At 35.8% G+C, this 12,386-nt stretch overlaps 1 protein-coding gene across 3 annotated transcripts in view; it reads left to right on the plus strand.

Moving 5' to 3' along the window:
- LOC148955621 (uncharacterized) overlaps positions 1 to 12,386 on the plus strand; it is a 222,395-nt gene that overhangs the window by 178,505 nt on the left and 31,504 nt on the right. For 2 of the 3 annotated variants that reach the window (XM_089103211.1, XM_089103217.1), the window contains exons 12-14: positions 4,474 to 4,863; positions 6,704 to 6,994; positions 11,236 to 11,397. In XM_089103211.1, coding sequence (XP_088959337.1) covers positions 4,474 to 4,863; positions 6,704 to 6,994; positions 11,236 to 11,397 — 843 coding nt within the window. The remainder of the gene's footprint in view (positions 1 to 4,473; positions 4,864 to 6,703; positions 6,995 to 11,235; positions 11,398 to 12,386) is intronic. The other variant, XM_089103223.1, reaches the window with a different exon arrangement.

A 12,386-nucleotide genomic window follows, 5' to 3' on the forward strand; every position in this document is an offset into this window, starting at 1 on the left:
GGGAGTAGGGCTCATGATGAATAAGGAAGCTGCTAAATTTTGTTTGAGCTGGGAATATATTAATCATAGAATACTGATTGGTCATTTTGTGACTAAAAAGTTCAGGGTATCAGTTATGGTAGTATATGCTCTTGTAGAACTGACTGACGGAGATACTAGCGACTCTGATGAATTTTATTTACAGTTACAAGAACAAATAGACTGGGTCGTAGGTGGAAATGCGTTGTTTTTATTAGGAGATTTTAAGGCCCAGGTCAGTTAAAATAGGGATGGAAGATATCGTAGTCTAGGTAAATTTGGTGCAGGAAAAGAAAACAGTAATAGCTACAGACTGATGCAATTTTGTAGGTATAGCAATCTAGTTATAACCAATACGATATTTGGTCACAAAACGGCCCATAAGCTAACGTGGTATTCACGTGATGGTAAGACAGCAAACCTTATTGATTATGTTATTGTAAACCGAATACTGGCAGGATCAATACAAGATGCTAGGGTATATCTAAAGCTGAGTGCAATAACGTAATTGAAGCAATAACGGCAGGAGTGCTGTTATTGATGTTAAAAGTAAATATCACCATCTAGTAGTGTCTAAGGTTAATTTAAAGCTGAAATTCCGGAAGGGTAACTACCTCCCAGGAAATTGTGATGTTGGTAGACTCCAGGATGAAAAGTTAAGAGGATCTTGTCAGGAACAGATGAATACTAATGTGGAGAGTTCAAAATTTAACAATGTAGAAGATGATGGAATAATTTTAGGAAAGTAATTTGTGAAGTTGCTGATGGTGTCTTAGGGAAGGAAGCTATTAAATATTCTAGGAATATTAGTGAAAAAGCTTTATTTTAAATAAAGAAGAGAAGGGGCTTGTACAAGAATTATCTAAGTGATAATCATACGAAAATAAGAGGAATGTAAAGAAAGTGTTGAAATCATTGAAATACGAACTAAGGAAATGTGAAGTGGAGGCCATGGAAACAATTGCTGAAGATCTGGAAAATGCAGCTAGACAGCATAATAGTAAAATATTGTACTGGTGTGTTAATAAATTGAGAGGGAGTAGTCAGTCCGGACTTGTTCCAGTTGAAGCTTGGAATGGGGCTACAATTAGTGATAAGGAAAGAGTTAAAGAACATTTTGAAAATGTGCTAAATCTGAATGTGAAGGAAGATTTGCTTTGTGAGGAAGAATTAACGACAGTACTAAGAGGTTCAAAAAATAATAAGACCTAGGTGCAGATAGTGTGGTAAACGAGTTTCTTAAATAAGGTGGCTCTGAGGCTAGAAATTAGTTACTGAAGATTATGAACACGATTTTTGGAAAAGGGGAAGTACGTAGCGATTTTAGGAAAACTCTAATTAAACCCCTCTATAAGAAAGGTGATAAGACTGGGTGTGGTATTTATCGAGGCAATAGCCTGGTCTCTGTAGGTAGCAAATTACTTAGTAGTGTGATACTTTTTAGACTGAGAGACGCTGTAGACAAAGTTATAAGGGAAGAACAGTGCGGTTTACGAAAGGGTAGAGGATGTGTCGACCAAATTTTCGTTTTTAGGTTAATAATCGAGAAGTGCCTGAGTTATTAAACATCTTCAGTCCTCAGTTTTATAGATTATAGGTAAACGTTCGATTCTGTTGATAAAAGAGCTTTAGCGAAGGTTTTATCCTTGTATGGTATACCAGACGAATACATTAAAGTGATTAGTGCTATATACAAGAATAACACTACTGCGGTTAAGGTAGGAAATGAGGTTAGCAGCTGGTTTCGTATTAAATCAGAAGTTAAACAGGGTTGTGTTTTATTCCCCTTTATATTGATAATTTTGATGGACTTTGTGTTAAGGAGCATAAGGAAGGCAACGGGAGAACATGGAATCAAATGGGGAGAAAAACCTTTCCTAGACTTAGATTATGCTGATTATTTAAACATCCTAGGTGAAAGTTTGAGCAAATGAATAAACTTTTAGAGGTTTTACGAGTTCATGGTCCTAGAATAGGTTTGAAAATTAATATAAAGAAGACTACATCGCTAAGGCTAATAATAAGTGAAGATGAAAAGGTGACGTTGGGTAACGAAAAGATTGATCAGGTGGACAGCTTTACTTACCTAGGTAGTATTATTAGCATGGACGGTGGGAGCTGTAAAGATGTTAAAAGTAGAATAGCCAAGGCTCAGGGGGTGAGCCGGCTTAGGGTGTTTTTCCATAGTTGAAAAAAAATTGGAAGATTACGAGATAAGTCTGCAAACCAAGATTAGAATATTAGAAGTTACAGTGATGACAGTGGTCAAATGTAGTTCTGAAGCATGGGCGCTGCGAAAAACAGAAGAAGATTTGCTAGATGTCTTCCAGAGAAACTTTCTACGGATTGTTCTGGGAACCCGGCTTACTGACCGTATTTTAAACAGTGGGCTGTACGAAAGGTGTGGTTCAGTCCCGCTTTCTAGGGCTATAATGAGAGTCAGGTTGAGATGGCTAGGACATGTTCTGCGGATGAAAGATGGCGGATTGCGAAAGATTGTACTTTTCGGTCAACCATCTAGGGCTTTAACAGAAAGCATTTCGTCTGCGGTTGGGATGGGAGGATATCATAAAGAAAGATTTAAGAGAAATGGGAAATTCCCAGGAGGGTGTAAAGAGGAAGGCTTTGAATCTATTGGGATGGTGGAGGAGCTTGCGTAGCTGTGTTGGCCTCAGGTGGCTTGGTGCTGCGGTGAGCAGTTAGTAGTAGTAGTAGTAGCGGCACAGTGGGATTGATCTCACTGTTGCTAATACGGGACCCGGACCCGTGTTCGAACTCAGATTTAGCAATGCACTGCATGGTTCTGATTCTGATTCCGGTGTCGAGATTGCGCGAAAGCGTCTCCATACTAATCCAAAAAAGAAGTAAAGGAAAAATATCAAATGAACTAATGGAGGTGAGTTGAGTTCTCATCTGAGGGGAAAATTTTAAGGGTTCATGATTTACCGTCATTTTAAAAAACTCGAACCTAAGTTCAAACAAGTATTTTTTTTTTCTACAATTTTGCTAATAACAAAAAAGAAACGAAAAACAATACATATGCTTATTTTATAAACTCCAACAATTTAGAAAGTAATCGTGTTTTTGTTCTTTGCTTTTTGCTCAGTCCGCTTTCGGAGCGCGCTTTTGTTCATCTCACGTCATCTTTATTTCATTCTTCTAAGAATTTTGATACCTGTGTATCTCGTAAATAATGCCAATGTGGCTCTTTGGCGTTCAAAATTTTCTTGCTTACTAATTAGAACTAAAATATTAACATATACGAGTACAACTATAAGCACCATTTTGTTCCTGTGACTGAATCTTTCCACAGTATGAAAATAAACAGTACACTAACGCAAACATTAATTTTGTAAATAAAAAGTTTTAGCGACTGTGCATGTTGGAGGAATCTTTTATCAAACCGAGTCAGTTCGTGAAAATGTAGTGAAGGGGATGTATTTTTTAAAATCTAGGGGGGGGGGCGCGGAGAATTTCTTTTGTTTTGTTTTTGTTGAAAATACAAAAAAAAATCAATAAGGATATTGAATTTTTTTTTAAATATGGCGGGGAAACAAAATTTGGGGTTCGATCCCCCCCCCCCCCCAACTAACGGCCCAGAACAGAATCGTGAATGATATGAAAAGTTCTGTCTTATTCTGTCTATATAATACACATAGTGTATCTAGTCATTCAATGAAGGCAAATTTATGTATCCAAGAATTGGAGGCTGGACCAGGGCCTACTTGCCGTTTATGTAATCTTGGTGTATATCTGATGTAATTTTATTTAGGGGTGGCACATAAGAGACTTGTTTTTGATTTTTCTATAGATATTTTCTGTTCTTAAACTACCTGAAGCTAGAAATATGTTTTTTACTATTCTATATCTACTAGTCCTGGTTTATTGCTTTTAATCCTTTTCCTTTCTCGCTATTCCTTATTGACTTTTTTCTTAATTGTTGAGAAAACAATGAAGAAGAATAGTGATGTAGTCTGATAGAATTTTGTTTTCATCAGACAAGTATTTGTATAGTTCCAATTTTGATTAAACTTGAAGGGTAAGGATACCTTACTATTATTAATTTACTGATTCTTATTTATTACATTTAGTATTTCCAGTAACTGTCTACTAATTTTTTGATAATGTAATAAATTTCTTGGAAGTTAACCACGAATTTGTGGTGAAAGTTATTTTTATTAGCAAAGATGCTAACAGGTATGTGTTTCACATAGGTAAAGGGGTTACCAAACTGTTCTTCCTTGGGGGGGGGTAATCTTTCTCCCTATCCCCGGTTGAATTGGTGTACATGAAAAATCTCGGCTGCTTCCTTTGGGTAGTTTTTCTCTACTTTTATTTGACAGTGCCTTATTATGATTTGTAACTTTTTTCTATCAGCGTGTTTCTGTACCTTATCGCTTACCAATTTGTAGCATTTGTAGTGTTTCTGCTTAAAGCTTTTAATTTTTCCCATAGGGCTCTGGCCTGCTACCGGAAGATGTGCTATTAGAAATTGGTGTAGTTAACTCTGCACATCGCCATGCTATTGCAAGTGCAGCATCGCAGCTTACAGCAGATTTTATTAAACCTCTACCGTCGTCAGTTGAACAATGGCTTGCCTCTTTAAATCTGAGTCAGTATATTGATAATTTTAAAAAGAATTTTTGCTGTGATATGGACAAGGTAGTAAAGTTATGGGAAATAGAATTAGTGACTGTCTTGGAAATTGTGAAATATGGTCATATACGAAGGATATTGTTTAGTTTGGACTCTCAAAATCGATTTCAATTTAAAGTTCTGAAAAATAAAACGTCGCTGAATAACGATACAAACCAGAGGATTTCCGATAGTGGACTGTCAGAATTGGTAGGTATATTCAATACATTTTTTATGGATTAGAGTTGTGTATTATTATTTCCTGTAAAACATTTTATGGGTTAGTCCTAAAGTGAAATAGCCCATCCAAAATCAATGAACCCCCCCCCTTCCACAAGAAAGATTCCGGTATAAATGTGCCATGTATGATGATCGTTTCTTCTTCTTTTTGAGAAAGCCAATAATATATTCTTAATTTATCGATGTTATTAATTAAATTCCTATATATAAAAAATTGTTATGCTGTTAGAAATTTTTACCAATATTCCGGCTTTGTTTGGACACCATTTGTTGCGACCAAATGGCTAAAAAAAAGCCCCTTGTTCGATATGATATATCCAATCCTCTCTTCAAAATTGACTGTGCAATTCAAGGCAACTTTTTCAGTTTAATGCAAGGTTTAACGGTGACAGGTTAGGTTTGGTTAGGTTTGGTTAGGTTGAGTTAGGTAGCTTGGGTAAGGTTTTTAATCCATTTCTGATATTTATAACCAAATATAACCTAAACTAACATAATCTAACCTTACTTTAACTTGTATCATGATTGCTTGCAAAAGACTGAAAAAGCTGACTCGCAAAGTTAATTGAATCCAAGCACAGAAAAAGGAATTTCGGACATTCTCCGGTGAATGTCGACATTAACCAGATTTGGACATTCACGGTAGTTTCTAACAACTAGCCTAATAACATTTGTCAGTTCAGTTCTGTGCATAGGAGGACTGGGTGGGTATATATTCTTTTAGGAATCATCTACTACCCCCCCCCCTCTATCCTTAGCCGCCCATAGCCTAGTTTAAGAGTGGCTTTACAGTGCAACGTAAAATTATGCTACGGAGCTCAATTTTGTGAACTTGTTCATGATGGATGGTTATTTTAGCTGATCAATTATAAACCATTTTATATGCACAAGCTTCAAAATCACCGTAATATGTACTCACTATCAGGGGCGTCCCGAGACTCATTTCATTGTAGGGGTGATCTTCGTAAATTTTACCGAATCGCTACCTGATTTATGCCGAATTTTCTGCAGAAATCAAGAATTTTGCTAAATTTCGGGCAATTTTGCAAAATTTCTGCCAAAATTTTTGCCTTCGGTGAAAATTTTAACGGATGCCAAAACTGTTGGAGGGGCGGCGTGCCCCTCCCCGCCCCCCTCGGGACGCCCCTGCTCACTATTATGGCATGTTATGCATCTGTATCGTGTAGCAGGGCCGTGTCCAGGATAATTATTCAAAGGGGTGGAATCCCAAAAGTTTTTTTTTGGGGGGGATACTTTGTTGGGTGTGGGATTTGAGGGTTTTTACCTGTGTCTTAAGACCAATTACGATTCAGAAAATATTTTTTGTATTTCGATTGTATAGTCGTTTTACTTCCAGTTTTGCAACTATTATACGAGTCGGGGGAATACGGTCCTTTCTTTTAATGTGTCGTGAAGGATAAGAGTGAAAGTTTTCCCCCCCCCCCCAAAAAAAAAAGAAAAAAAAGAAGAATAATATTATAATTTATGTCGCCTAAACAAGTTCCCGTCCTGTATTCTTATCTACTGTTTCTATTGGATGCTTCTATGGGATCCTAGAATAATAGGGAATTATTTCGGGGGAGAGTAACTTACGGTTTAAACAGGGCGACTTGCTCTATATCTTTTATTTCTGAAGGTGTCATAAGATTTTAGCCTTATTTAGATTCCTGGCTGCACTTTACTAATATTTTGTTCATAATTATTAATTGTATCATTACCTGTTTTTTTATCATATTTTTGATTTTGTACTCTGTCCCTCTTAATAGGACGAAAAAGTGATGTCTTTAAATAGTGTCTCTTTTTATCTTCCCAGGGCTTGAGTGTTGAAAAGCTCAAAGATGAGATAACCAAGAGGCTGCCAGAAGAGACATCAAGGAAATCTTTTGGCACCTTGGGAAGAAACACCTTGGGGAGAAGGAAAAACCGTCCGGCTCCCCTGCCACCGGTCGATCCTGGAAAAAAGGATCATGAAAGCTTGAATATAGATGAGCTAACTATACGTGGTCCAAAGGATTTATTAATTGGGTTTTCGGCTCCAGGAATCTCAGAATGGAAACATTCAGTGTCTTCGATTGTAAAAGGAGAACCGCGGTATCTAGTTGAGGTAAAAAATGTTTCTTGAATCTTTTGTCATATGTAAGATAGTAGGCTACAGTTTTTCTAAACAGTTATATTTTAGCTATCAGATTGTAAAGAGCATGTCGTCATAACCAGAATGAATTATTATTGTTCTTATTTCTATGTAGAACAAACGTGAGCACCAACAAGAATTTTCCCAAGGATGAGGAAAGGCGCTACTAGGAGTTTTGTTTTTACCATGATTTAAATGGTACTATTTCTGATTTTCGTATTTTTTGTACATTTTAATAGGATTCTCCCTCCCCCGGGGGAAGTGGAAACATGATATTTAAATTTCTCACGCGACCTTCGGGGATTCTATTTTTTATCATATACACTGTACAGCTGAAAATTGCAACTTCATTTTATAATATTGGGCAGAAAATTTGTGTTCATAGGCTATAAGCTAGAAGCAGTGAAAATTTTGTCCTAATCATGCTGGATGCTATCTACGACCTCTTATGAAGTAAACGAGCCTCACACAGGTAGATAAAAACCCACCAGAAGAATTCTTTCTCCCTTGTTATACGTTTTGGAAATGCAACAACTTTTTATTGCTTTAACACGAGCTGATTGACAGCTTAAGAAAAAACTCGCTTTAAAAATAGGTAAGAAAATCACTCGGTTATCTTCAGCTAGCGTCAGAACCCCTCTCAATTTTTGTGCTTCATTTCCATAGTTTACGTCAAGTTCACGTTTCTGTTATGCAAATAAAAACGATAGGTGTGGCCTTGCATCAGGGGTGTTCTTTGCTATGAAGCAGGGTGGGTAACAACACCCCCTCCCCCTCCCCACACACACTCCCTGACCCAAATCCCCCCCGCTGAAATTTAGTGTCGTCAAAAGCTTGTCAAAACTAAGAAAAGCCTACGTATTTCAATCATCCACAGAAACAGATCAGTTTTCTTCAGTATACCTTTTCCTTTATGGTACATTATGGCTCATTTTTCACTTGGTCATCTTCATTTCACTTGTGAAAATTTGCTGCAACTTCCCCCCCCCCTGGTTTCGACGAAATTACATCCCTGCCCTGCAGGGGCAAGTTTGCGACTGTAGGAACTTTCATAAACAAAAACCTATCAAAATATAAACCTGCCCATCTTATTACTTTTCACAGAAGGATGTATCAAAATAAACCGAATTACCATTGTTAAGTGGTCTTAGACTCTTTCGACATTAGAAAGTCATTGACTGACTATTTTTCCACTGTTTCTTGCAGGGTATCGTTATTTCGATGGCCAATGGGGGACAAGCAAGTATTACACATCTCTTAACAAAATGTTGCACAAATATAAGTGGGGATTCACCTGGATGAAGCAACCTTTTAATAGGCTTTTTTTTTTTTTTTTTTTTTTTTTTTTTTTTTTTTTTATTATGTGAAGTATGGCTGTTCTGTTTCAGTTTAGGGTTGATTTACCTATTCCGAAGTTAAAGTACTTAAATGACAAAAAAATTTGAAACGGGATATGCCTCTTTATTTCAAGCATGGTAAAGGTTTGCTTTGGTCACATTGTTCAAATCATTCTGAAAAAACGAACCCTTGCAAGGAAAAAATTCCCTAAAAGACACTTCTCATACCGATTCAGTCTGCCTCGGGTCGTTTCTGAGCCCTTTCCTATCTTGCCCGCCTTTTGCTACTTCATCTTTAGATATGCGAAATCTTTTGTCCCCTACATTTCGGAAAAAATTAACAAAACATTCCGATAGCTTCTTCTTTCTTTTTTTAACAGAAAAACCGAATTTTCCATCTTTTCTAGTTTCAAAAATTATACCTTAACTCTTGACTGGTTAATCAAAGAATTTAGGCTTGAAAGTTGACCAACATTCAACTCGAGAAGTTATGGCAGACGTGCATAATTGTCCCTGTGGCCGTGCGTAATTTTGATGCTATCTAAGGTGTGCCAATACTGTGGTCTTGGTTGATGCAAGCTTTACCAACTAATGTCTCGCCATTTAAAGTTTTCTATTTTGTGCTAAAGTTTGACGTTCAAATCAAGGAAAAATGTTAATCGTCAAACCAAGGAAAACCGTCAAAACATCGCACCGTTAACATAACTGACACGTATCATTCGACATTTTAACTTTTTAATCCACAGGTAAAACTTGAACGTTATCCTGCTATCCGAGGAAATCACATGGTTCAATTAACCACTAAACATAATTTATTAATATATGCTGTAAAAAGCTTTGTTTGCTATTCATTCCTAAGCGTGTTCACCAATTTAGCCGAAACGTGGCAAGTGTCATCCTCTCTGGAAGGAAAAAATCAAGATTGGGAGAGGGGGCTTGTATAATAGTTTGTGCTTTGTTGAAAGGGTTTGTAGCAGATTTGATCCTATTTGACAAAATTAGGTTGGGGGACTATGGGATGTAGGGGCCCACCCTGGCCTGATCCCTCCCCCCTTACGTACGTTTCTGGTTTGAGGTCTAACGGGATTTTGTTTTTCCTTTAAAAAAATAATATTTGTCATATAGTAGAAATTGACGTGTCAGCTATGTTAGATTTGGCTTGAGGGGGATTCGTTTTCAGTTATATTTAATGATCAATATAATATGCCACATTTAATGATAATCATCATTCGATAAAAATAAATGAAATTTTTATTTGCCCCTGACTGCTACAACGAATAATTGATTTATTTTCAACATTTGACTCAAAATGGTTAGAATCAAGAGTACTGCTTTGTCTGAAAAGTTTAGTAGATTGTATTTGCAGTTTTGTGTATACAGAATATCCACCGGAAGCTAATTATGCACGTTTAGCCGGTACTGAGAGGGTCCAAAAAGAGGTTCTGAAATTTCTCTTTAAAAAAAAAATGTAAAAAAAAACTACCCAGCTACCCCGCTTTGTAACATTTATTATTTCGGATTTGCTATGCTGTGTTTTTCTGTACTTGTTGTTAGTATAAGTTTATATTAATTTTGTTTACTGTGTGTCCAGGATAGCCAGAAAACTAAAATATCGTGTAAGTTATCTAACTATGTGACAAATATTTTTTTTTTTTAAAGGAGCATCTAATTTAAGACTTTAAAAAATGATGAGGGAATTTTGAGCTTAAGGACTACATTTTTCAAGTTTCCTTGCGAGCAAAAACAAGTGTTGTATTTTTCAAAATTAATAGCTTGTATCGTAAACGAGGTGAACTTCTGGAAGTTGGATCATACTAATTGATCCAGTGATGTACGGGGTTGAAATACCAACCATGGTTTCTACTTTATTCCATTAAAGAGTATCTGTTGTTTTCTTCAAATGAAGGCAAACCTAGTCTTTAGCCTTGGGCAATATCTTGTACACCGTCGTGTAAGTATATGTTTGTTCTAACATCAATAAAGGTAGCAGATCTTGCCTTTTCTGGTTTTTCTTTTGTTGAAGTTTTATGACTTTATTTCTCATTTTTTTATTTTCCACTATGTTTCTTTTCTTTTCAAATCTTAACAGTGACCTTCGGATAAATCTAATTTCTTAACCTGAAACCCAATATTATATATTTAGAGTATCTTATTTCTTTTATTTCCCTCTTTTTTCGTTAATCATGTAATTGTTATTTTTATTTGGTTGGAAACCCGTCTTACAAAACAAAAATATGGAGCTAAGAAAATGAAAAATAAGAAGAAACAGTACATACCTCACAGTATTAAAAACCACCAAAGACAGAGATAGTGATAAATATAAAACTTTATCTTCAAAAAAAAGGAAAAGGAAAACAGCCAACAAACAACATAACTGAGTTACTTAGTTAGTATTGGAGCTCAAGGATGGTTTAACTGTAATAATCGGACATTGTAAACAGATATTTATTTTATTACTGATATGATAGGATCTAATTTTTGTATAATCGATAATATTTTTTATTCTGTTTTTGTAATCTAATTATAATTGATATTACAGATTATAATGTCATAATTTTATTTGCAAATATGTTTATATTTGTTTTCGAAAATATTCTGAAAAAGAAAGAATTTTGTTGTTCGAGACTAGGTTGACGAAAATATGGCTTTCATTCCCCCTAAATCCACGATAAACTCAAACAATCATTTTCTAAAACTTATCTTTTCTAAATTACGAAACATCGTTGCCCTCGTCTTTAGGGTGATTTAGAAAGCAAGAAGTTACTTGTGAATGACAAAGTTTTCCAGGATTAACTTTAAATCATAAGTGAAAGTGACAAAACTTTAACATTTCTTGTCCTGAATTGTGAATTAACTTTTGGTATTTATTGCTTCTAGTATTTGGGTACTACACGCCTGATTGAGCTAAAAGGTACAGAATCAACAAAGTGCTCAATAGAAAAGTTGAAGAAGAAATATGCAAATAAAAAGGACACTTCGAGAATGGTTTTGTTAAAAGTCTCTATTGAAGGAGTCAGTTTTTCACACCCTGACTATGAGGTTAGTTTATTTTATAACAAAATTTAGAAAATCATACCATTGTCGATTTTAATTTAGCATTTGGAGCACTTCTGCCGAGACCAAAATATCAGAAAAATTATCCCTAAAACCCTATACCACACCTTTCCGTCCTATAAAGCACTTTTCCTTGGACACTGACTGTTGGAAGATCTTGAGCAGCCAAAAGACAGTGGAATATAACTTTAAATGAACATTTCGGCCCTATGTCCAAGGGCCGTCCTCAGCACAACACAAGCAAAAATATAAAAAAGAAACATTAAAATGCTAAAACTAGGGCTGTTGAAAGTGTTTTAAAAGTATTTTTAGTTTTAAAGGTCGCATTTTAATGTAGGTTTCTTTTATATATCTTTTATTGTGTCGTGCTGTGGACATAGGGCCGAAATATTCATTTAAAGTTGTATTCCACTGTCTTAGAGAAAATTTCTCTATTGTTCTACTTGTTGTTTATGATAGAAAGACAGGGTGGTATTCGTCGCTATTTATGCGGAATCTCAGTAAGCCGCAAATTTCTGCGTAGACACAGGACAAATCTGAATATAGGATAAAAAAAAATAGAATTGTAGTAGGCTTGCATACAGCTATGATTAAACCACCAGTGGTTTACCTTCGTGACTAACATTTATCTTAAACATTGACTCACAACTTGTTTGACTGCTTTTATCTTTACTAAACGACACATTGCTAATTATAGCTATGCATTTAGTTATTTTATTAATTGTTGGTATTAAAGCTATTTTTGTTCTCCAGCTCTACCTGCGGGATTTTATTGTGATCCCATGTTTCCAATTATTTGCATTGCCTCCAGTTCTTTCTCTAACCCACTTCCTCTGATTCTCTACCTCCTTTCTAACCTCAATGCCTCTGGTCTAAGAGTGCTAATCAAGCCTAAAAGCTCAATCCTATCCTAATACTTCCAGCTTTGTCTTTTACTTTTGGTTCTGACTCAATGCCCTTGACTGTATCACCAG

Source organism: Artemia sp. Qi Xiang Cuo, chromosome 2, assembly GCF_049724085.1.
Source record: "Artemia sp. Qi Xiang Cuo chromosome 2, ASM4972408v1, whole genome shotgun sequence".
NCBI lineage: Eukaryota > Metazoa > Arthropoda > Branchiopoda > Anostraca > Artemiidae > Artemia > Artemia sp. Qi Xiang Cuo.